Consider the following 26421-nt stretch of genomic DNA (forward strand, 5'->3'; position numbering starts at 1 on the left):
AGTGCAGTATAAATGAATGGATGATTGTGAGTAAATATTTGTGAATGCCACAAATATCATATGCTTCTGTGTTATACATGAAACAATGAGCAGCTTTGCTCATGAACGTGTGTGCTGTGGTCACGTGCACCGCCATTGTGAGTGTCCCTCACTCACCGCGTGTTTGACTCCGCGGTTCCCGTGGGCTCAGTGAGTCAGCGCTGTCCCTTCTCCCGTCCACCCGGGTTTAGGTTGAGTCTCAACGAGATCAGAGACAGCGGCCTCCGACTTTTAGCGGACGGGATGTTGGGAAGAGAAGGGAGTTTGGAGACGTTAGCGTGAGTGTCCTGATGCACACACACACACATATAAGCACACCTAAACAAATATACACACACATATTCATAATAAAGGTTTTTGGGTTAGATCGCGTTTATTTATAAATGTGTCGTAACCCTCCACCACCCGACACGGCCAATCAGCAAAAAAAGTGTCACGTTGACAAAAGACAAATAATTCACTAATTTAGCCCACCGGTGTGTTGAAGAGTGAATCCACATTTACAGTTTGAGTACGACGTTTCGCTGGTAAATACATCCAGCATCATCGGGCAATTCGCCAGAATGGTAAAGCCCTCGCTTGCTCCCGGTTTTATATAGAGCAGCAGGGTGACGTCATCACTTAACTCATATCAGGTGCAGTGATTAGAGGCAGAGGGGGGGGGTATTGTAATTATATAATCGATTAGTAATCAGTCATTGGTTATGATTAGTAATGAGTTGTAGATTAGTAATTCTTTAAATCAAAATGTAATGTGTATTATTTAATAATACGCTTCCAGGCTGCACTAAGCCGGTAGCTGTCAGAGCGATTAAAGTTATTCTTGTTCCTCTCAATTTCAATGGATTCTCTAATTAGTCTTTGCCAGTAATAATTAGTTCTACACACCACTGCAACATTGTCAAAATCAATTGCGTGTCCTTGTTGACAAGCATGTTCTGCCACTGCCGACAGTTGTGTTTGAGATAATTTAATATTTCTCTGATGTTCTTTTAGTCTTACGCTGATGTTACGTCCCGTCTGCCCAATGTAGTAGCTGCCACATGAACAATTAATCCGATATACACCTTCTATTGATAGTTTAGGTAATGCGTCTTTAGTGCAAGATACTAATTTTTGAATTTTGTGTACTGTACCAAATCTTACTGTAATGTTTTGCTTTTGCAAAACACGAGCTAATTTGTCAGTTACTCCTGAGATATATGGACTTTTTATTGTTTTAACAATCTGGTCGCTTTCAGCAGTATTGCTTTGTGATCGTGATTTGGCATTCAGTGTTCTGTTAATTTGAGCATTATTGTAGCCATTCTGTCGTAGTGCGTCTTTAACGTGTTTAATCTCTCTCACTAGACTCTCACCATCTGACACTGTTTAGCCCGATGTATGAGCGTCTTGATAAGAGAGGATTTCTGAGCTGGATGATGATGTGATTCTGCATTCAGATAGGCACCAGTGTGCGTTTGCTTTCTGTAAACGCTGTGTTATTTTACCGTTTAGGCCATGTCCAAGCAAAATATCTAGGAATGGGAGTGTGTTATTCACCTCCATTTCCATGGTGAACTGGATGGCCGGGTTTTGTGCATTGAGATGATTTAGAAAATCATTAAGTGTATCTTTACCATGTGGCCAGACAACCAAAGTGTCATCCACATACCTAAACCAAAAGGATGGTTTTAATGTGCTCGAGGCAAGTGCTCTTATTTCAAAGTTTTCCATGTACAAATTTGCTATAGCAGGGGATAAAGGAGAACCCATTGCTGCTCCTTCCTTTTGTTTAAAGAAATCCCCTCTCCATAAGAAGTAAGTGTTATTTAAACAATGGCCAGCAAGTTTCGGAATATCTTTTGGTAAACCGGTATTCTTTACTAGTGTATCAAGTAATTTAAGCGATTCGTCCACTGGAACCTTAGTGAATAGAGAAATCACATCAAAACTTACCAGAATATCATCAGGAGTAAGTTTAATATCGTTAATCACATTCACAAGATGTTCTGAATTTTTTATGAATGAAGATGTCTTACCGATGTAGGGCTGTATTTGTTTGGTTATATATTTTGCTAATTGATATGTGGCAGAGCCAATTGTACTGACTATGGGTCGTAATGGGATGCCGATTTTATGAATCTTTGGTAGCCCATAGAGTCTAGGTGGTTTTGAGGCCCTTGGCTTAATTAGGTATTGCTCATTTTTAGGGATTAATGAATTTGCAATTATTGCAGTGGTCTTACGTTCTAAAGTATTAGTTGGATCTATTAAATAATACACATTACATTTTGATTTAAAGAATTACTAATCTACAACTCATTACTAATCATAACCAATGACTGATTACTAATCGATTATATAATTACAATACCCCCCCCTCCGCCTCTAATCACTGCACCTGATATGAGTTAAGTGATGACGTCACCCTGCTGCTCTATATAAAACCGGGAGCAAGCGAGGGCTTTACCATTCTGGCGAATTGCCCGATGATGCTGGATGTATTTACCAGCGAAACGTCGTACTCAAACTGTAAATGTGGATTCACTCTTCAACACACCGGTGGGCTAAAGTAGTGAATTATTTGTCTTTGTCAACGTGACACTTTTTTTGCTGATTGGCCGTGTCGGGTGGTGGAGGGTTACGACACATTTATAAATAAACACGATCTAACCCAAAAACCTTTATTATGAATAATATTGGTCGCGAAAGCCTACGTGTTAAACATACACACACATACAGACACAAAACACAAAGATACTCAGTATAACATAATAATGTTGTATTTTAACGTCTATTATAACTTTGTTTTTATGCACTCGTCAAATAAGTTATTAGCCACACTTATTACAGCACTTTTAACCACTATTAACAATACAATTACAATTATCACATTACCTACTATAACCAATGATATTGTTTCAAATTATATTATGGTAATACAGTAGATCGTCGATTATCCGGCAGTCAGAATTTCAAAAGCACCAGATAATCGCATCATTATTTAAAATGGCTTATTTTTGCATATTCTTAAATAAGATTATATTTTTAGGTGCTCTGTATATTTAGTGTTATTAAATAGTTTGCGAAATAAAAATCGCTTAACTAAATATACAAAGACAAAATGAATATTCTGCTGTAAAAAGTTACTATTTACTGTACCGCACTCACCACTCCAAAATCGAAGACTCTGCATGGGGTGATGTGCGTACTAGGATATTGTTCAACAACCTGTCTTTGACAACAACTTGTGTTTGACAACTTGTTTTTGAGAACAACTTGTGTTTGACAACAACAACTTGTGTTTGACAACAACAACTTGTGTTTGACAACAACAACTTGTGTTTGACAATCGTCAGACTGATTCAGATCGGTGCTCTGGCGAACGCCGAATTGCACGCAATTTTCGGCGGATCGCGCTGTATATTTTCTGTTTCTATGACTAGTTATTAGTCATGAAAAATGTATATAAGTGCAGTATTTTCATTGTTTAAGTTGTTGTATGTAGTGTATAATGTACTGTATATATTATTTGACGTGGAAATGGGAGGATCTTCTGAGGAAATTAGGAATGAGAGGATATGGGAAGAGTTGTAGTGGAAATGCCGATATGCAGGCCATGTGCTAAGTTACCTTGTGCTCAGACCGTTGCCACTGGGGGTGTCCTTTCAATTACATTGTGATGAGATGATCAATTAAACGCTTTCAGATGTAACCGCTTATAGGATGATGCAATATCGAAAATAAATCATGAGTATTTGATCTATATATACATACACAGAGATTCTACAGAGAGCCTTTAGCAGACTTTTCGGTCATAACCTGTTCGGGAACACCTAATTAAGACCAGAACGGCACATGAGGGGTTGGGAGGCCAGCACCACACTCAGCCAACTGATGTTTACTTACTACACCAGGTAGTAATTTAAGGCTGAGTCGACCTAGGTGAGGTCCACGGCCGTTTTAGATATTCATCAATGAAGTTAGCCATGAGCGGCAATCGAACCAGGTTTGTGGCTCACTGTGCTAACCACTGCACCACTACTTCCCATGCGCATGCACACAAATATGCATGCACTATGATACACAAGTACCAACATGCGCAGATATGGACTAACGCAAATATACACATAGTAGACATTCACACACATCACGTTAAACCCAAAAACCTAAACAGCAGTTGCTATTTGCAAGCTCCTATTAAACTTGACATGAGGTGAATTTGTGCACAGCCTCCACAAACACGACCCTCAACCACTGTCCCATCAACCACCACCACCACCCCTCACCATCCCCCACTCTGTACCCAGACATTCCACCCATCCCCTCTGCCCCGACTAACCACCTCTTCTCTTCCTGCAGTCTGTATCAGTGTTCACTGACGGACAAGTCGGGTTCCTCTCTCAGTGTCATCCTCAAGGCGAACACAGGATTGAAGATTCTCGAGTAAGCTTTGCTGTTCGTTTCTCACATGTGTTCTGTTCACAAACTGTGCCGATTATTGGTGCAACACGTCGTGAAGTAAACATTTAAATGTGAACACATTTTATCTTGCTGTCCTGCTTAATCGAGTCCACTTTCAAAATGTTTTACTGTAATCTTAACACATTTGTTTAATTTAACACATAGGCTAAAGCAATTTTCATACTGTTAGCAGATACATTAATTAATTGTAAACATCTCCCTGTGTTCCTCGATGAAAATGTACTTGTGTGATCCTCTGTTGTAACTTTGTGTTTCTATAAACACAAACACTTTTCATATTAAAAGGTACAGTGCAGTATAATTGAATGGATGATCGTGAGTAAACTGATGTTTGTGAATGCCACCTATTATATATAAAATGTTTAACACAGAAGCATGAAACAATGAGCATCTTTGCTCATGAACGTGTGTGCTCTGGTCACGTGCACCGCCATTCTGAGTGTCCCTCACTCGCCGCGTGTTTGACTCCGTGGTTACCATGGGCTCATTAAGTCAGCGCTGTCCCTTCTCCCGTCCACCCGGGTTTAGGCTGAGTGGCAACAAGATCGGAGACAGCGGCCTCCGACTTTTGGCGGACGGGATGTTGGGGAGAGAAGGGAGTTTGGAGACGTTAGAGTGAGTAATGTCCTGATGCACCCACACTTATATATAAGTACACCTAAACAAATATATACACACATATAGACACAAAACACAAAGATACTCAGTACAGCATAATAATGTTTTATTTTAACGTCTATTATAACTTGCTGTTTTTATGCACTCGTCAATTAAGTTATTAACCACACGTATTACAGCACTTTTAACCACTATTAAATAACAATACAATTACAATTGTCACATTACCTACTCTAACCAATGATATTGTTTCAAATTATGCTAATATTATGTTAATACAATATTATGTTAAGACAGCAGATCATCGATTATCTGGCAGCCGTTTTTTAAAAAACACCAGATAATCACATTATTAAAAATGGATTATTTTTGCATATTCTTGAATAAGATTATATTTTTAGGTGTTCTGTATATATTTAGTGTCATTAAATAGTTTGCGATGTAAAAATCGCTTCAATAAATATACAAAAACAAAATGAATATCCTGCTGTAAAAAGTGACTATTTACTGTACCGCACTCACCACTCCAATATCGAAGACTCTGCATGGGGTGATGTGCATACTACGCTCTTGTTAAACAACTTGTGTTTGACAACAACTTGTGTTTGACAATAACTTGTGTTTGTCAATCGTTGGACTGATTCAGCCTTCAGACCGGTGCTCTGGTGAATGCCGAATTGCACTCAATTTTCGCCAGATCGCACTTTATATTTTCTGTTTCTATGATTGTAGTTGTTAGTCATGAAACATTTATATATGTGCATTATTTTAATTATTTAAGTTGTTGTATGTAGTGTTTAATGTACTGTATATATTATTTGACACGGAAATAAAGCATAGCTACTTGTTTTGTCACGCACATGGTGCCGATCGCCGGACTGGTACAGCCTTTGGAGCGGTTTCACCGGATGTTGGAAGCCAGATCGGCATGCTCTGGATATAATCAATGATTATCTGTATTTAACGGCATAGATTACAATTAAGAATTTTATATAATGGCTGCAATCTTGACATAATTGCCCACCCACACGTTTACATTAATAACACCACAACCTAACTCTTATTAAAGCCATAAATCACCAATGGCTCTTATATGCCAGCCCTATACATTTGAACATTATTTTAACCTTACCAAATATACAGTTTAAACCAGCCTTTGCCTCGTGATGCGTAGCGTGGACATCTGTGAAAAAGAGCTTTTCAGCTTTTCGGATTCTCCATTCTTAATATTCAGATTTTGGCTCCTCTGCCTATATCTAGTGCCCTTTCATGGACAAACGCGATTTTTAATACAACATATTGCAGACCTCGCCAAATGCGGTGGGTTACATTCCTGTAAAATGCCATTTTGGACAAAGCCGCATTAAACAAATAGACAAATAGGGTTGCGTTCCTGGGTCCGAAATTATTACTCCCTCTGTTTAGCTGATTCTATGAGATTTCCACCCTTATTGTACTAAAAGATGTTGAGTTGCTCTCAATATCTTGTGTGTGTACACTTTTTATTTTCCAGTTTCACCTCACTCAGTGCCTCTTCTCTCCCTGTAGTCTGCAGTACTGCTCACTTACGGACAAATCGATCCCAGCTCTTCATGACATCATAATCACCAACAAAGCATTGAGGGAGCTCAGGTAAGTTAAGCTGCTCGTGTCTCATACGCGCTCTGACTGCTACAGACAAAACAACTTATATTCGTCAGTAACACTGTGGCCTTAGCAGAATAAAACATGGAAAAGGCAACGTTTTGTGCAAAGGACCTTGACAGCACGTTTGTGTGCTATCAACATGAGCCATTGCCAGAAGTGGGATTAGTAGTGGAGTGTACTCCAGTGCATTTAATATTCATTATCAGACCAAGGAGCATGACCAAACGACTGGGAATGTGCCTGATCTTAAATCTGCAAGATAAGCATGTTAAAGGCTGTATAGTGCTTAGATGGGTGACCACCGCACATAACCACAGGCGTTATAGGCAGCAGAGCTAAGTTGCGGGCAACAGACTGCAGTGTGCAGCACAATCCACCATTGGACAGTACTACGATCCTAGATCTGCAGTACCTGCCATCACAGACTTGCCATGACCTGCATGGTGAAGTATTGTAAAGCAGCTCTCATGGCATGGGGAGACCTTCATCCAGAATGGTTGTTGTGGGGGCTGCATGGGTCTTGAACTGTGAGGAGCTGCCTGAGTCTCCGTGTGAACCCATGTTAGCGTGAACCTCTCTCTGTTGCAGGGTGGATGTCAATGACTTCAGTGAGGAGGGGAAGAAGGAGCTGAGGAGCAAATGGATTCACAGAGGAAGCCTGCATTTGTAGATTTAAGCGGAGAAGCGACGCTGGCCCTGCAACAGACGGAGCTGCCCCACGTGCAACTCGCACAGCAGCCCGGCGCATTTCACCTCAACAGCTCCTATCACCGGCACCGACTCTGAGCCTGACTGAGACGACAATGAGCGGGGAGCTTTCTCTCTCTGTGAACCCCACACAAAGCCAAGGGTGAACGTGGCTCCGAGATTCTGATGAGCGTGGTGATTCCGATGATGTGTAACTGTATTTATGAATGTTGTGTAGGGAATCGATGTTGGGGCTTGTGGGGGAGGGGTGGCAGGGGAAATGCGGAGGGTTGCGAGGCAGGGGGTGATTTTCAATGGTCTGGCAGCTCACCTGTTATGTCACGTAGCTACAAACATTTTCATAAATGTTGCATTTGTCACAATGCCATACACACCATACAAATCGTACACCTAATATGTTTTGCTCATAACTTGCCCATTGCTTTCATCTTCATTCTTGTGTCAACTCACTTTAAATATCTTCTTTGTTATTGTGTGAACTCACGTTCAAATACACCATTTTTTTAAAATATCACCTTCCTATTATTACATTACTTATTTTCACTTACAGCGTTTGTGACTGCAGGATTTCATATTATTTGCCACCCGGGTAAAACTGCATGGCCGGGAGTCGGAGCCATTCCCTCTACACCTTCGGGTGCGACAGGCATGTCCTCTGGCTCCCACATTAATTTACATCTATTTTTACCACGTACTTCCTGAAGCCTTCTATCTGCTACAGCTACAATGGGAGGCTGAGGAATGCCCAGGTGTGGTCAAGGGATGGCTCCCTATTGCCGATGATCTGGTAATTGCTGCTTACTCAGAGGAGGAGTTGAAGGCGCTGCTGCTGAGCCTTCAGTTTTCCGCTAAGAGGTGAGGCCTTACCATCAGCCCCACCAAAACTAAGCACCTGCCTGGGTATTTTGTACCATCGGACACTCCCAATTGGTGATAGGGCAGTTGTGGAGAGAGTGGAGAGTTTCCCATACCTGGGCAGTGTATTCATGATTGGCTCCGGTTAACCAGCAGAAGTCTCACTCCGAATCATTCGTGCAGCATTATCTTTCATCGGTTGCATAATGCTGTGTGGAAGCTACCTGGTCTGTCGCTCTGAACGAATTCTGAGGTCTTCTCGGCCACATTCATTTGCCCAATTTTCTATGCTTTCAAAACGTAGAGAAGAGATGGTACAGGAGGATGTGGAGCTGAGTGGACTTGCCGATGACTGGTACCAGCGGTGTCAAGATCAGCCTCTGTGGCAGAGGCTCTTGAATGACGATACTGGGCAGTTGGAGGCAGTCGCCCTCCAATAATAACGGAGAGGGGGAGGAGCGACGCTCACAACAACGAGCAGAGCGCCGGGTGGCTAAAGCAGAATAAGTTGGCACAGTAGGGGGCACAGGTGGTGTTTCGGCCACTCATCTCAGTCAGTCGACCCGTGGCACCTGGGTCTGCCCCGTGACCTCCTGCCCAGCAGGCTTTCGCCACTTCACGTGACCTTAACGTGCACATAGCCTGGAACAAGCGTCGTGGTGACATCACCGTCACGTAGTGGCGAATGGCGGTTGTTGTTGGGTGAATGAATGTGTGACTAAATCACTTTGTGTGAGTTAATGTGTGTGTGAGTGCGAATGTGTGTGTGAGTGTGTGTGAGTGGGTGAATGTGTGTCTGTGGGCGAGTGTGTGATTGAGTGAGTGAGTGTGTGATTGAGTGAGTGTGTGAATTTGTGAGTGTATGTGGGCGAGTGAGTGTGTGAGTGACTGAGTGTGTAAGTGAGTATGTGAGTGTGTGGGCGAGTGAGCGTGTGAGTGTGTGAGTGTGTGAGTGAGTGAGTATGTGAGTGAGTGTGTATAGCCTGTGGGGAGCCTTTGTGTCTGCGTATGAATAGATACACACTTAGAGTTAGACTCACGTAGACTCTGCAAAGACAAAGATCTCCCGTATAGCCTGTAAAAGACTGTAGGGGCAAGTGCTGCTAGCGAGCAGTGCCTATGAGGGCCGCCACTGTGGCACACGAGGGGGTGGGTGCCCAGCACCAACACGCCCGGCCGCCATTGTCTCCCCAGTGGCGATGTTCACTACACACTGCACCAGGTTCTCATTTGAGGCAGAGGCGACCTCGGGTTAGCCCAAAACCACTTTAGTTCATCGGTACTGGTGTTGCCAAGTTTATCGCGCAATACGCGAAACACTATACAATTACCGGATAATACGCATACCCACAGAGGCTTGTGCATGTGTGGGTGGGATATTTATACAGCAGTATGCAGCATGGCAGTCAGTCGGCACCTTCCGCAATGCACGTTTGTTATTCATGAGGGTGCACATCCTGATGTATTCATTGGATGATCACCCGAAGCCACCGTGTGAGCTGAGAGTTTCTCGATCTTACCGGGTACTCGATAGAGCTGAGAAATGCACTGCGGTCAATACTCAGAGTCATCATTTAGAGGTAGAGACCCAGAGATGAAGAGAATCCTTAGCAGCCCGTACATATTAATGGATAGCAGTGATGGTCCCAGCTGCTGACTTGTACACCAGGGGTGAAGAATTGAGACAAGGCTGTAGTCCCAAGATAATTTCACTCCTTCCATTTGTTTTGTATTGAGTGGCATCCTGACGGGTACGACACGGTTCAGACGCGGCCACCAGCTCAAAAAACACGTACAGAACAAACCCTGCGCAGAGAAGCATGCAGAGACACGTGCTCGAAATCACACCAAGACAGAGGAACGCGCAGATGAGAGAACACACACAGAGGTAAGATCCCTCCTCATGTTGACCATGATGAGAAGGAAAGAGCAATACGCAGATGAAAACGTTTCTGGAAGTGACGATGGCTGATGATCAAGAGTAACTTGGAGGGGAGGAGGAGGTGGGAAGCTCATGCACAGGAGGTGCTGGGGCTGATTGTCACAGAGCAGGCATCACAAGAAGTGACGTTGGTTTGGGGAGGCCTTCATCAAACAGTGGATTTACCACTGGTGATGATGCCCATAATGATGATGAATGCATGGGCAGTCCACTCACATTCGTGCATAATCAGGTGCACGTCCACTCCCCTAGTCACCCTCCACTAATCTCACTCCCCGAGTCACCCCTCCACTCACGTCACCCCCATTCCCCGAGTCACTCTCACCTCGACTTCTCCACTCTATCGCCAGTCGCCCTGAAGAGGCCCAACTCCGGAGCCTCCCCCAGTGCCACGTTCACTCTCAGCAAGAACATTGTGCGGTGCCACCCCCTCCTCTGCTGCATCCCTCCAACTCTTCCTCCGCCATTGTGAGAATCGGCTCCACGAAGGGTCCCACGCTGTCCCCATCCCTCAATGGACTCGTGTCCTTTGTTGATGAAGGCCATTTAATAATATAATGATAATTAATTATGCACGCACACAGGTCACCAAAGTAGCCTCAATAGACATGTTAGGGCAAGTTGTGGAGCCTTGTGCTGTGGAACACACGAGGGGGTGGTATGTATTTTGTATGTTGAACTTCTTTTGCACGGTACGTAGCCAACCGTGCTAATCGGAGGTGCAGGGGAAGGGCAACAAAGTAAGCACAAAAAGTAGTTCTAAAGAAATGAGTTTTCAATCTAGATGTAAAAGTGCACAGCTCCAGTAGCTTCTATCAGAAGGAAGAGCGTTCGAGATGGCCGCAGAAGCGCTTCTGAAAGTGCGATGCAGCGACCGTCTTTGTTCGATGGTTCACCAAAATCTGCTGTGGGGATGTGATGTGGCCAACACCATGCACGCGGCCACCTTTGTCTCTCCCAATTGCTGATGTTTATTATAGACACTGCACCAGGTACTCTTTAGAGGGTGAGTCGACCGAGGGAAGGTCCAGGACTGGGTCACACAGACACACACACAGAAAAAGATGCCCTATGTCAAATCCAGAGGCTTCTAAGAAAATGGAGGTGTAAGACGGACACAGCTATTACATGGATGAAGGTGTAATACAGATATTTGTGTTAAGGTGGTGCTGCTCACCTGAAAACAATAACAAAAATCCCACCACTCATTCATCTGTTTAATCTTTGATTGGAAAACGCTGGGCGAGACCTGCGACATTCGAGTGAGCTCACCTACTCGCTCACAAACACACAACACTCAACCCAGTCAATGTTACACACCCTAAATATGACCCGCCTTGTCCTGGGGAAGACCTGCAACATGCTACTGAGCTCACCTCTTCACTCACCTACTCACCCACACACTCGCTTATCTTAACAGACCTCAATAATTGACATTTAGCTCCTGAAGATATTGCTACATGCAATAAAACGCGAGTGTGTGAGTGATTGAGTGATTGATTGAATGTGTAAGTGAGCGTCTGGTTGCGTGAATGAGTGAGCATGTGAGTGCGTGTGAGTGTGTAAGGTGAACGGTAGTGTATCGGCGAATGTGCTGTGCTACAAATCTGGTGATCCGAGTTCAAATCTCGCTCACCAGTCTATGGGTCTCTGTGTAAGTCTTTACCTCTCTGTAAGTCTATGGGTCTCTGTGTAAGTCTATACCTCTCTGTAAGTCTATGCGTCTCTGTGAGTCTACGGGTCTGGTAAGTTTACTGGTCTCTGTGTGAGTCCATGGGTCTCAATGTGATTTCATGGGTATCTGTTATCATCATCTGTGTTTGAATGAGTCGATGGCTCTGTGTGATTGACTCCAAGTCTCTCTGTTCGAGTGAGTTTATGGCTTTCTGTGCGAGTCTATGTCTACGTGACTTTACCGAAATAACCAAAGAGTAATTCCTGCAGTCACGAAAGTGCCAAATCAAGTTTGAGTCTATGTCTCTCTGTGTAAGTGAGTACAACATATATTTGCTTAACGCGGGGGTTGCGTTGTCGAAAATTGCTGCTTAAAGCTATTTTACGTCAAGCAGAAAACTTTTCTACAAGGAAAAACGGTAAAGGGGGAGACTCCGTTTTAGCACAATATAACTTTTATTATTATTTTTAATTGAGAGTACAGTACACTGTTTTCTATGTTTCTTTTAAATGTGTTGTGTATATGTAGAAGATCTATATTATAATCTTTATTTATACTGGAGGAATCTAAAAAGCCCTTTTTCACAGATTTCCAGTTGGGGTGGTACAGAAAGTTACAAGAACAAACGATGCAAAAACACAATCGAAGTGAAAAGTATAGGAAAGGTAAGCAAATCACAAAAAAATAAAAATAAACTATTTTTATCTTACCTAGTAAAGCCCTCTAAGCTATTAGCTTCTATTTCAGAAGCGAACTGGCCACAAATTATAGATGAATGAAGTAGCTTATGACGTGGAAATTTATAGCAGCCAAATAATAATAAAAAAATGTTACATTCATCAATATACATACAAAGGACATGAAATGGAGATATGATGAGTGAAAACTATAAGGGAGTGAGTGAGATGACACTACACACAGATGCTGGAACAAAGGCTGAGGAAGAGGATGACACGCCACGTAACACAGTGCACACCGGTACAGCATCAGCTCCCAGCAATACAGAACAACGCTGCCAACACCCACACCACTCATAAGAGCAGTCCGTCATGTGCTACTCGAGTCATAGTGGGTGTGGTGTGCGCTAAGCGAAACACATTACATAAAAGACGAGGATGTACTGCATATAGTCCTCTACGTCAGTGAGTCTATGTCTCTCTGTGTGAGTCTGTGCGAGTGAGTCTGTGGTTCTCTGTGTGGGTTAATCAATGGTTCTCTGTTTGAGTGAGTCTATGTGTCTCCATGTGAGTGAGTCTATGGCTCTGTGTCAGTGAGACTTTGGCTCTCTGTGTGAGTGCTCTCTCTGAGTGAGTCTATGGCTCTGTGGGAGTAAGTGGGTCTCTAAGGCCACCACCATCTTGCTCCCTGCCCAGTGCGTCCACCTGGTTGAGCTGCAGGAGTCTATTGTCCACCGCTCCAGACCGCACAGATATCCAGACGTCCACCTCCAGCACAGACACCGGCAGATTCTTAAACCTGGTGGTGGAAGTAAGGACACGAGAGGGGTAATAGTCAACCACCATTACCACCATCAATACCACCATTACAACCACCAAAATCACCGCTATCGTTAACACCACCATCAATATCACCACCTCCACCACAACGATCACTATCAAAATTACAATCACAATACTCTTTGGTTCTTTCGGTAAAGTCACGTAGGTAGAACAAAATAATAGATCACGACGTTTCGATCGCAACACGAGCAACCATCATCAGGTGAAAAATATAGCGAGAAAGCTGCTGAAACACGAAGTTATATTGGCTTGAGATAAGCTCAGCCCAAGGGTAAGTGGGCGGGGCTAGAGGTAGAATTTGCATGTAAAAACAACACCACATCGTGGAAAAGGAAAGAGAGAGACAGACACCGAGAGACATCCACACACAGAGAGAGGCACACACAAAGAGACACACGAGAGACGCATATAGAGAAAAACACACCGGCAGAGAGAGACACCCACACAGGTAGATGCAGAGAGAGATAGACACAGAGAGAATTACATAATTGCCCATGAATTACTATGGTGTGACAATGCCAGTTACCAATGTCAAAGGGAACATCAATGAATGGTAAATGTGGGGTAATATCCCCAGAAGAGCATGTAGACTACATTAAAAATTAAAATAATCAGGCAATATAATATCACATATGGGTTCATTTTAAAGTTTACTTATGACAAATAATATTGAAATAATTGTGCTCCATAGATTATCTTAATGGTCAAGTTACATAAACATCACGGAATCACTTAAGCTGACCATTTAAAAATACATTAATTGCAAGATGTTGAGCAAAGGAAATTGTTTGGAAGTTCATCTCACACCAAGTACATGTTACTATGAATATAAATCTGCATAGTTCTCGATCAGCAAAGTCGCAAACATGTTTTACCACAAGCAAGAAGTTCAGTGTAAAGCTGTTAAGCAAATTAACCACTGCACACGATTTTAAAGTTCTCTGCCTCAAAGACAGCACTCTACCAAGTGTCACGACGCAGCTGCACACGCCACATAATAGGCGGAGTGAGTGAATCTAAGTAGACACTGACCCTGTCAAAGGGGATCCATGTCTAGAGTATTTGTGGCTGGTGCTACACATTTCTAACGTGATTAGCCATTTAGCTGATCTATCATTTGTGGACAGGTCGCTTCTGGAAAACAGCCACATAGCTCAGTGGGTCTCACCTGGTAAAATAAAAATAGTTTATAGAGTTCGTTCTGCCTCAACGCGTGTTTTCATAACGCCAATTGGATATAGCACGATGGATGTATTAGGGAACACGTTTTATGACACGGATGCTAAGTGGATATAACGCGATTGAGTCAACAGAACCACGTCGCGCGAGTAGGAATGTGCGGTTGTACGGCTGCCTGGGCACAGCGTCACACGAGGCATTGGGATGCTGCTGGATGCTTCCTGATGCTCCCCACGCGCCTCGGTCTTTGTTCAGCCGACACACGCATCTCACGCTGTTATCACGGACTGTGCTTTACTCTGTATTAGTCATTATAACGAGGGAGTTTACACAACGCGGTGTTATTCAGCAACGCAATTACCGCGTTATAGAACACTGCAGTAAATATTGTCGCGGTGTGGAAGGAGCAATGAACGTCATCTTGTGGCATGGAAAGGCATCGCAGCCCTAGCGAGCAGCCAGAGACAAAGCCTGCACGCACGGCAAAGTTGTGATTGACCCGGGGACTATTAGCAAGTGACACGTATGGACTAATGGTTACTCTAAATGACGATGTTGACGTTGGTTATAACGTGCTACAAATATGCTGAACGCACATCGCATTAGCTCTGACAAATAGGGTACTTTTTAAAGTTATCGTTTACGATTGGTTAATTTGTATATCATGCCAAGTGAGTAATTTGCGTGTGGACCCTGACAGCGGCACTCAATGTCCAACTCTTGCGAATGCTCTCAGGGGATCTTTACCGTGCGCTGCGTTCACTCACTCAGCCCCAATCTCCCTATCGTGAACTCACCACTCACCCACTCACTCACCTCACCCTTCAACTCACTCACCCTCCTCACCTATTAATTCTCCTCATTAACTCACTCACCCTGCAATCCACTCCCTCACCCCCCCTTCATCACCCGGCACTCACCGCCTGTCCGTGACCACCTCTCCCGTGCCTACAACCACAAACACCACCACCACCTCTCCCGTGCCTACAACCACAAACACCACCACCACCTCTCCCGTGCCTACAAACACAAACACCACCACCACCTCTCCCGTGCCTACAAACACAACCACCACCTCTCCCGTGCCTACAACCACAAACACCACCACCTCTCCCGTGCCTACAACCACAAACACCACCACCACCTCCTGCTGCTGCTGCTGTCGCGGTCTCCGCGTGGCGCCGCGGGCCCAGGGGGAGGCCTCGCGGCCCAAGAGCGGCGCCACGGCTCCCCCCCTCCCGCTCCTGGCCCCTCCCCCTCGACCCTCCTGGCTCCTCCCCCTCATCCCTCCTGGCTCCTCCCCCTCGTCCCTCCTGGCCCCTCCCCCTCGTCCTTCCTGGCCCCTCCCCCTCGTCCCTCCTGGCCCCTCCCCCTCGTCAATCCTCCTCCCGCTCGCGACGTGGAGTGAACTCAGCCCCGCCCCCCCCGCCCCCACCGCCCCCACCCCTGCGCGGCCCCGCTGCCCATTGCAAGAATGGCTCGCTTCGCGTCACGTGGGGAAGGCGGAAGAAGAGTATGGGGGAGGAGCTGCGCGGTTAGGGGCGGGGCCGTGGAGTCACGTGGTGGGCAATGATTGCCAATAAGTGGGCAGGGATGGCCGTACGTCACATCCGGTGATATAGGACACGCCCCTTCGTGACGTGCCTCACACTTCCTTCCGTCCCGCGTGCCGTCAACACGAGCTGATCATGGCGCTGCTGACCGTTGGCGTTCTGTTAGCCATGCTTGGGATGGAGATCTTCATTTATCTTCGTTTTAAGCTTTCCATCTCAGACTTTTACCGCGAGACCACGACGCTGCAAACGGAGAGGATGGGCCTGCAGAATGTGGAGCTCTGTCAGAAGAACAAGACCATGGAAGTGGAGAAAGATGGTAAGCTACCATTTTCTTTGGTTCTTTCGGTAAAGTCACGTAGAATGAGAATAAAATAATAAATTGATAAAATAAAATAACACAATAATATTCTCACGACGTTTCGGCCACAATACAAGCGGCCTTCATCAGGTGAAGGGGACGAGACTGTCTGGAGGACAGCGCTGGAGTGAGAAAGCCACGCTGAGATCGCAAAGGCACCCCTTGACAAAGGAATTAGCATAGAATTTAGCATTGAAATAGCTGAGTGATTAGCTTGTAACTGGTCACAGAAATAGCTATGTTAAAGTCAGAGCATATACATTCACCGAGGCACCTAGTACAAATCAAACAGGAGAATTTAGCATTGAAATAACTAGGCGAATTTAGCATTGAAATAACTGAGTGATTAGCTTGTGACTGGTCACAGAAATGGCTATGTTGAAGTTAAGGCCTACACATCTGAGCTATTCACAGTAACTGGGTATACAATACAATATATAATGAATACTATATACTGAACCAATAAAAAATACAAAAATTTAAATTACCTCAATGTTATCAATAAACTCTATATTCTCCAATCAGCTAAGCTACCAACAATAAGTCGTTATATATCACAATGCTATATGGCGAAAAATGGGTGGATTCTTACCCTCAACTTTAGCACCACGGATAGCTACGGGTCCCGTTGAGACGGACGAGTTCATCGATGGTCGGAACAGAGGAGGGGGAGAGAGACAGCTGCGAGGCGCTGTTATACTCCATGTTGTAAACCATACCATTAACCACGGTTAAGCTATCCGTGTTGCTAAAGTTGAGGGTAAGAATCCACCCATTTTTCGCCATATAGCATTGTGATATATAACGACTTATTGTTGGTAGCTTAGCTGATTGGAGAATATAGAGTATTGATAACATTGAGGTAATTTATATTTTAGTATTTTTTTTGGTTCATGATATAGTATTCATTATATATTGTATTGTATACCCAGTTACAGTGAATAGCTCAGATGTGTAGGCCTTAACTTCAACAGCCATTTCTGTGACCAGTCACAAGCTAATCACTCAGTTATTTCAATGCTAAATTCGCCTAGTTATTTCAATGCTAAATTCTCCTGTTTGATTTGTACTAGGTGCCTCGGTGAATGTATATGCTCTGACTTTAACATAGCTATTTCTGTGACCAGTTACAAGCTAATCATTCAGCTATTTCAATGCTAAATTCTATGCTAATTCCTTTGTCAAGGAGTGCCTCTGCGGATGTGTATACTTTAACTTAGCTATTTCAATGCTAAATTCTATGCTAATTCCTTTGTCAAGGGGTGCCTTTGCGGATGTGTATGCTTTAACTTTAATATAGCCTTTTCTGTGACCAGTCACAAGCTAATCACTCAGCCATTTCAATGCTAAATTAAATGCTAATTCCTTTGTCAAGGCGCTTTGTTTCTTCTCACACAGCTTAAAGGTCGTGATCTCAGCGTGGCTTTCTCACTCCAGCGCTGTCCTCCAGACAGTCTCGTCCCCTTCACCTGATGAAGGCCGCTTGTGTTGTGGCCGAAACGTCGTGAGAATATTATTGTGTTATTTTATTTTATCAATTTATTATTTTATTCTCATTCTACGTGACTTTACCGAAAGAACCAAAGAAGATGAATCCTTGCAGTCACGAAAACTTTAAATCGAAATTTAAGCTACCATTCTTAGATGTTCTGTTTGAGAGGAGACCTGATGGCTCATTGGGGCATTCTGTCTACAGGAAACCCACCCACACAGATTCCTACTTGAAACCTGATTCCCACCACCACCCAGCCCAAAATAATTCTCATCAAAACTTCATACCATAGGGCTCATTGCATTTCGGACCAACACCACCTGACCAGTGAATTAAAACATGTACACCTGGCCCTCAAAAGGAATGGTTACTCTGACCGTACCATCCGCCAAGCTGTTTCTCCCTCCATACAGAAACAACCACTTGATACTCCGGCCAAAACCATCACACTACCATATATAGCAGGCGTTACTAAAAAGATTTCAAAAATTCTAAACAAACACAAGATCCAGGTCCGGTTCAATACAGTACACAAAATTCGTGATCTGATCCCATCCGTGAAGGATGGCATTCCTGACTTACAGTACCCCGGGGTTTACAAATTGAGTTGTACCTGCGGTGATTGCTATATCGGGGAGACAAAGCGACATGTCTCTGACCGAATTCGCGAGCACAAATCAGATTTGAAACACAGCAAAACGAATTCTTTGCTGATCACTGTTACAACGCTGTGGGTGATCACGATATAATTTTCTCCGATACCAAGGTTCTTTGCAAACCCACGGGTTTTTATCAGAGATTTGTTCACGAGGCAATTCAGATCTACAAACACAGACACAATTTCAACCGAGAAGTTGGTTTCAAATTAAGCAACCATTGGAAAGATGTTCTAAATCGAACTAAACATAAACTAATTTCTGTGGTACAGTATATTTTTCAAGTAGTGGTACCCCAAACTTTCGCAGCTCTCAGCTCCACCCCCCTCCCGCTCCTGGCCCCTCCCCCTCGTCCATCCTGGCCCCTCCCCCTCATCCCTCCTGGCCCCTCTCCCTCGTCCCTCCTCCCGACTCGCGACGTGGAGTGAACTCGCCCCCGCGCCCCGCGCCCCACCCTGAGCGGCCCCGCCGCCCATTGCAAGAATGGCGGGAAGCGGACGCGGGGCCGACCGCGCGCCGCCTCTCGCGTGATTGGCTCACTTCGCGTCACGTGGGGAAGGCGGAAGAAGAGTATGGGGGAGGAGCTGCGTGGTTAGGGGCAGGGCCGTGGAGTCACGTGGTGGGCAATGATTGACAATAAGTGGGCAGGGATGGCTGTTACGTCATAGTGTACGTCACATCCGGTAATGACGTCACGATAAATAACACGCCCCTTCGTGACGTGTCTCACACTTGCTTCTGTCCCGCGTGCCGTCAACTCGAGCTGAGCATGGTGCTGCTGATCGTTGGCGTTCTGGTCTTGGCCATGCTTGGGATGGGGATCTTCATATATCTTCTTTTTACGCTTTCCATTTCAGACTTTGACCATGAGACCACGACGCTGTCTACGGAGAGGATGGGCCTGCAGAATGTGGAGCTCTGTCAGAAGAGCAAGATGCTCCGTCTGGAGCTACAGCATCAGCTGGAGGAGTTCATGGAGAACCGAGAGACTCTCCAGAGAGAGATCAGGAGCCTGGTTCAACAGCTTAAAGAGCGCCAGTTGGAGCTGGAGCCCACGAGAGTGCCTTGCAGGGAGAGCAAGTCTCTGCATGCGGATTTTCTCCGAGACTGCAATGCAGCACAGCGGCAAATGTCGCTGCGCTGTGAAAACGAAGATCTCCGGAGGTCGCTGCACGCCCACCTGAGGAAGTTGAACTTCCTGAATCCGCAGAGAGGGCAGGAACAGTTTAGGCTGCGCGGGAAGCTGGTGCGTCACGAGGACATGTGGCATGGGGAAAAGAGGCTGCAAGAAGAGAACCTGCATCTCCGTAGCCAGCTGAAAGAGCTAATATGGACCGTGTCTCAAATGTACAATGATGCCACCACCACCGACGCCACTTCCACCGCCGCTGCCACAGCTTCCACCACCACAACCGTTTCCACCACCACTTCTGCCACCACCACCAAGCCCAAGAAGATGAAGAGATTTAGCCATTGGTTCCGAAAATTGCTGAAGCGCAAGTCGGCCATTTAAAATATTGGGGAAATTGTGAAAATGACACCACCCTAATTAAAACATTACTCAGAAAGACAAACATACCCAATAGAACATCAACAAAGTCATATATAAGACAAAATATCGTACATTTGCATGCAACACTCTAATAAATACTGTATTGTGAGCAAAACATAAAGTTACTTAAATGGAAAAAAAATCTGTTATTGTCACTTACCTTTAGTCCGGATGCCGGTCTGCTTGTCAGGAGGGGGCGTAATGAGTCCCTGCACACACGGGGGCGGTGGGAGGGGGGTGAACGTCCATACACACACACAACAGCGACAATCATCCGCTGTATAGCCTTACCAGAATGTTGGGGCAAGCGCCTGTGAAGCTCTGAATGGCACACGGGGTGAATGGCCAGCACCCCGCCCGGCTGCCTCTCTTTATCTCTCCATACACGAGACTCACAGGCGTACATGCGTCCGTGCACACACGCACAACAACAACGCAACAACCGTCGTTCACCCCTAAGTGGCGGTGACATCACCACAGCACTTGTGCCATGCTCGGTGCATTTTGAGACCACGTGAAGTGTCGAAGGCTGGCTGGCAGGAGGTCATGTAATAGACGCAGGTGCCATGGATTGACTTAGGAAGATGATGGGCAGATGCAACAGCCGTGCTCCCCACTGTGCCAACTTTATTTGTGTCAGTTGTTTGGCGCTCTGCTCGTTGTTTTGAGCCTCGCTCCTCTGCCCTATGCTGTTGCTGGAGGGCAACTGCCTCCACCTTCCCAGCAGCGCCTTTCATGAACCTCCTCCACAGAAGCCGATCGTGACACTGCTGATACCAGTCATCAATAAGTCCAATCAGCTCCACATCCTTCTGCACCACATCAGTCCATCTCTTCTCTACCCCGTACCACGCCCATTTAGCACCATCTATCCAGCCAAATTGAATCTGCTTGGGGATGCCGTGACTGCATACGGACTGCATGACACAATCAACGCAGCCTCGCTTGCTGGAGGAGCCCACAGATGGGCATTTGTCCAGATATTCTAGGAATCTGTGAGCTTACAAAGTCCAGTCTGGTTAAACCCTGAATAGATCGTGGGCAAGCTAACCTTAATGTTCCTTTCGAGAGAGATAAGGGAGGGTATAACTGGCCGAGAAGACATGAAGATTTTTATGGAGTGACATGCCAGGTAGCTTCCACACTGTTGAGCAGCTGATGAAAATATAATGCTGCTCGAATTATTTTAAATGAGACCTCGGCTCCCAAAACGGACTTGATCATCAGCACACTGCCCACTCCACTCTCTCCTCAGGTGCCCCAAATACATGAGGAATTGAGGAAGGGAGCATTTTTATGATGTAAAATACCCAGGGAGGTGATTTGTTTTCGTGGGGCTGATGGTAACGGCCCATATTTTAGTAGCATGCTTCATGTTTAGCTGTAGTGTCTCCAACTTCTCCTCAGAGTGGGCAGTAATCACCAGATCATCCGCATTCATAATATGGTTTAACAATAGAGAGCCATACCATGACCGGCTCAGGCATCGATCAGCCTCCCATTATATCTATACCAGATAAATTCTACTGGTACATCCATGGAAATCGTCTCAAACTACGTAGTCAAAGAAAATGTTCAGTCGTGTAGGGGCTAGAGGACATCCATGTCGCACATTACTCACACATTCTATCATCCCTTAGCTCCATTACATCGATTTTTCATGAGACAGCAGTTGTCTTTCTATTGTTTATATATGTTTTATCGAAAGAAGAAAATAGTATATTTGCTTTAATTACTGTAACTCTGTGTTTTATTTAGCTTTGGTAATTTGGGTGATCCAGGTCTCTCTTGCAAATGAGACTCATCCTGGTCGCTTTAGTTCTCGCCTTGTTCAACTCAATTAACTGGTACTCACTCCATTATGAACTCACCCAACTCCTTAAATCTATGACTCACGTAAATACTCCCTCTCTCTCCTCATGAGTCATATATTTACCTGATCACACAATCACCCGATCATTCACTGTCAACCTCACTCACGCACTTTTTCATGCTCTCAAGAATGACCCACCCATTCTATCACTACAATAATCATCATCCCCTTCCCTCATTGACCCACTGGTAAAATTAAAATACTCGACAGCAACAACACGTGAGATTGTACTCAGGCTTACACTCACATGTGTAAAGAAGCTCCTTTGCAGGTTCCATTTGATAGATGATTTATTTCACGATGACGTATTTACAACGCAAGAGTACGACTCACACGAACCTTCCCCCGTACAGTAACCTGTACCTGTTTCAACCCATCTCCACTGCCCCCACTATAAACTTTGCCATCCAAGAGAAGTGAAGTAGAAGACGGTAGAGTCTGCTGAGAGAATCTACCGGGGAAAACTGCTGGAAGTTACCAGGGCGTGGCCGTGCGGGTATATAAGGGGGAGCGTGGCCCACAAATGGGGTGATGCCTTGGGACTGAAGAACAACTGCAGGTGGACGACATCGGGGCCGACTGTTGGAAACCAACATGGTGGAAACCATCAAGAAAGACTGTTCGAGATTAATCTACTCTATTAGAAACCACCGGGACTGCAGATAGTCATAGCCTTGTGCAGCGTGTGAGTCGCACTCTCACCTTGTAAATATGTTATCGTCGGGAATAAATCATCTAGAAAATGAAACCTGCGAAGGAGCTTCTTTACACATGTAAGAATGCAGGACATGCTTTATCAGCAGGCTGTTGTTTTTTGTCTACAACAGACCTATGCACGCATCCTGAAAATGGCATTTGATTAGGATTGTCACCTTCAACCCATTCTGAAATCGTCCAACTACCAAAACCCTTGTCTGCATTATACCTAAAACTTGACCAACGTGGCAATGTTATTTTCTCATTTTATTGACAGTAAACAAAAAACATGGCATAGTTTTTAATTTCCCTGTTAACTTGTACATACGAGTGGAACGGTGGCACAATGGTTTGTGCATTGCACTATGAATCAGGCCACTTGAGTTTGATTCTCGGTTATAGTTAACATCAAACAAACTGGCCATGAGCCTTTTCGTTATCAACCCACGTTGAGAAGCATGATGGCGTATGGTGAAACAATCTCCATGACTGATCCCGTATGGGAAGACTTCACTCATGACAATGGTTATACATTTATTATTGTTTTTGTTGTATATTACCACCAAAGGAGTAACTTCATACCTGTTAGCCAGCCTATATATACTCATAGATAAACTTTCGCCTAAACACCACCATTGGGATGAAGCTGACTTGGTATCTTCCATACTCTTTGGTTCTTTCGGTAAAGTCACGTAGGTATAAAATAAAATAAATCACGACGTTTCGGGTGCAACACAAGCGTCCGTCATGAGATGGCAAAGCATGATCTGCTGTTGAGGTAGAATGTTTAAAAGAGTTTGAAATGGGTGTAGCCCAAGGGCCATAAATAAGTGGGCGGGGCCAGTGATGTTAATGTGAGAAGTTAGCATGTAAATGTAATAACGGAGAGCGGCCTCCTCGTAGAGGGAATCAAAGTGGCTATGTTAATGTGAGAGATTAGCATGTTAAAGTAATATCGAAGAGTGGTGGAATCCAAAGGCATGAGAGTGCAATCCAAAGGACATGTGAGCATGAGAGATCTAAGAGAGAGGCATAGAGAGAGACACAAAGAGTCGGAAATAACAGCTGATATAGGCAGGTAGGATGGAAATATCAGAGTCATAAAGAAGGAACACCACTCTGTGCTATCGTCTCCACCAAAGAGTATGAATCCCTGCATTCATGAAAGCTTTAATTTAAGATTATTCCAGCAGACTTTACCGTCTTGTACCTCGAACCTTCCCTCGTACGGTACCATGCACCTGTTTCCACCCATCTCCACTGACACCACTATAACTTTTGCCATGTACAGTACCCTACACCACCCTCTTCTGCCCATAAAAATATCTGTCCCGGCTAAAACTCTAATTTAACAGGTCCCTGCAGGGTGGGCTGGTAGGAACATTGGAATTTTGCGCAATTTTATTTTTACACCCCAATAGCACGAGATTTCACTTCGTTAAAGTATTGAAAGGGGACGGACGGACGGACGCATTAATCTATTGCAAGCTGGTACACTCATCTATTGCAGGCTGGTACACTCAGTTTACAACTTCGTTCCTACCAGTAATAGGGAACTCTATGTGGCAATCAATGGGATCGCACACGGGATTCAATGATGTGGGCATGGAGTACAAAACATTTAACCTCTGGGTTAATGCTTAACATAGGCGCTTGAATCAAAGGGGGGAAGACATTACAACCCAACTTGACCATTCAGTATCATCACCAAACTCTTACGTGGGCTGCCCTATTGAAGGTGTACATTCTTAGGCAAACAATACGCAACATCATTAGCCCTACATTTACAACAAGCCATCAATATGTACTGTAGGTGTGGTCGAGCAGCACATTCGACCCGGTGACACTCCTCGGCACCTCTCGAAATTAGTCCGTCGGCCTCCCTCATCGTGGCCATCTTCATTCCGGTCGATCCTGAGAGGAGAGTGCGGGGGCACTTTCTGTGAGGAGGATGCTCCCCTCCCTGGCATTCGTCATGACGCCCCTGGACACGGCCTTTTTGAGCCTGAACGATCCCTTGTGACGTCAGTTCTCTATATGGTTTAGGGCAGGGGTCGGGAACCTTTTTGACTAAGAGAGCCATGAAAGCAAAACATTTGGAAATTTATTTCAGTGAGAGCCATATAATATATTTTAAAAGTGAATTCAACTAAATGTCAGTATAATAAGCCTCTGAATTTATTCTTTTAAATAATGTTGTTATAACACTCACCATTAATGCGACTTCTGGTGCTGCATGGATTTGCTGATGTCTTTGTAGTCGGGTTGGTACTTTGTAGTCGGGTTGGTACTTGGTGAGGTTAAGCTTCATGCAAGCGTTGAGGCTTTCATCCGTTAAACGTGATCGTAGGTTGGACTTGATGTTTTTAAGATGTGAGAATGACTGCTCACATGCATACGTAGATCCAAACATGGTCAATACAGCAATACTCACACGCTGCAGTGTGTGGTATGTGACAGGAAGCGCGTTCCAAGTTTTGAGAATCAGCTGGTCTTCGGGTTGGAGTTTTTTCATTTCTGTCCACATGTGCTTGCTCGCCAACTCCGCTTTCTGTCGTGTGATTCTTTCCAAATCTTCATTCAGTGACTTGAACTTATTCACCCACATGTCTGAGGCCTTCAGGTCAGCCACTTCTGCTTCAAAATCTCTGACGGAGACACCAGGGATGTAATTCAGGTCGGCTGTGTTCAGTGAACACTCGTTTGGATGGGTGATGAACTTAAAAAGACGAGTGTGCTCACGAAATTCTCCAAAGCGTGCTTTGAAGGACTGTAGGAGACTGGATGTGCAGCCAGCTAGCTGGTGGAGATCAAGGTTTTGAATGGGCTCACTTGCTGTGCATGCATCTTTAAATTGGCTCAGTTTTTCAAAATGTAGTAAACGACCTGTTTCAAGATCCGTGATAAAAAGCTCCAGCTTGTTTTCAAAAGCAAATACAGCTTGTTGAAGGGATAACACTGTATTTCCAATGCCTTGCATTTTCACGTTGAGCTGGTTCAGATGTTCAGTCAGATCTACGAGATAGTAAAACTTGAGGAGCCACTCGGTGTCGGCTAGCTCAGGATGCCCGACGCCTTTCATTTCAAGGAAAGTCCGGATTTCGTTCAGGCAAGCCGCAAAACGGCTAAGCACCTTCCCTCTTGACAACCAACGCACATTGCTGTGCAAAAGCAGACCAGGATAGTTATTTACAACTTCATCCAGCAGTGTTTTAAACTGGCGATCATTTAAGGCTTGGGCAACAATAAAGTTGATCACACGAATGACCAGCGACATCACTTCGCCAAACTGCCTGTCACACATCTGAGCACAAAGTGCCTCCTGGTGTATAATGCAATGGAAACTTAGGATGGGTCTATTTTCATGTTCACGGAGAAGTGCCACAAATCTTTTGTTTTTCCCCACCATACACGGAGCACCATCAGTACACACTGAGAGAAGTTTATCCATAGGTAGACTTTTTTCTTGAGCAAACTCCATGAAAGACTTGAATAAATCCTCACCTCTTGTGGACCCTTTTAATGGCAGAACAGCAAGACTTTCTTCGCGCAGTGTGTCACCAACAGCATATCTTGCAATCACGCTGA

The 26421-nt window shown here is 44.8% G+C and overlaps 2 protein-coding genes across 5 annotated transcripts in view; both read left to right on the forward strand.

Annotated features, from left to right (window-relative positions):
• The window catches only part of LOC142907501 (NACHT, LRR and PYD domains-containing protein 3-like), a 32432-nt gene extending 22958 nt beyond the window's left edge, over positions 1-9474 (forward strand). For 3 of the 4 annotated variants that reach the window (XM_076057084.1, XM_076057085.1, XM_076057083.1), the window contains 5 exons: positions 231-317; positions 4384-4467; positions 5035-5121; positions 6673-6756; positions 7360-9474. In XM_076057084.1, the coding sequence (XP_075913199.1) occupies positions 231-317; positions 4384-4467; positions 5035-5121; positions 6673-6756; positions 7360-7441 (424 nt within the window). In that variant the 3' untranslated portion in view covers positions 7442-9474. Of the gene's footprint in view, positions 1-230; positions 318-4383; positions 4468-5034; positions 5122-6672; positions 6757-7337 lie in introns of all 4 variants that reach the window. The other variant, XM_076057086.1, reaches the window with a different exon arrangement.
• A 6815-nt stretch (positions 9475-16289) lies between these two features.
• On the forward strand, positions 16290-22885 carry LOC142907502 (uncharacterized). The gene is made up of 2 exons (XM_076057087.1): positions 16290-16522; positions 19570-22885. Exons 1-2 carry the CDS (start codon positions 16339-16341, stop codon positions 20223-20225), a joined length of 840 nt encoding a protein of 279 aa, XP_075913202.1. The 5' UTR covers positions 16290-16338; the 3' UTR covers positions 20226-22885.
• The last annotated feature ends 3536 nt before the right edge of the window (positions 22886-26421 follow it).

The sequence above is a fragment of the Petromyzon marinus genome, chromosome 79 (assembly GCF_048934315.1).
Source record: "Petromyzon marinus isolate PM22_M1 ecotype Great Lakes invasive population chromosome 79, UKy_Petmar_22M1.pri1.0, whole genome shotgun sequence".
Taxonomy (NCBI): domain Eukaryota; kingdom Metazoa; phylum Chordata; class Hyperoartia; order Petromyzontiformes; family Petromyzontidae; genus Petromyzon; species Petromyzon marinus.

What these genes read in the sequence shown, in the direction of transcription:
- LOC142907502 (XM_076057087.1), top strand. Translation starts at nt 16,339, where the DNA reads ATGGCGCTGCTGACCGTTGGCGTTCTGTTAGCCATGCTTGGGATGGAG. An exon ending in CATGGAAGTGGAGAAAGATG is followed by an intron (nt 16,523 to 19,569) that starts GTAAGCTACCAT and finishes TTTCCATTTCAG; the next exon opens with ACTTTGACCATGAGACCACG.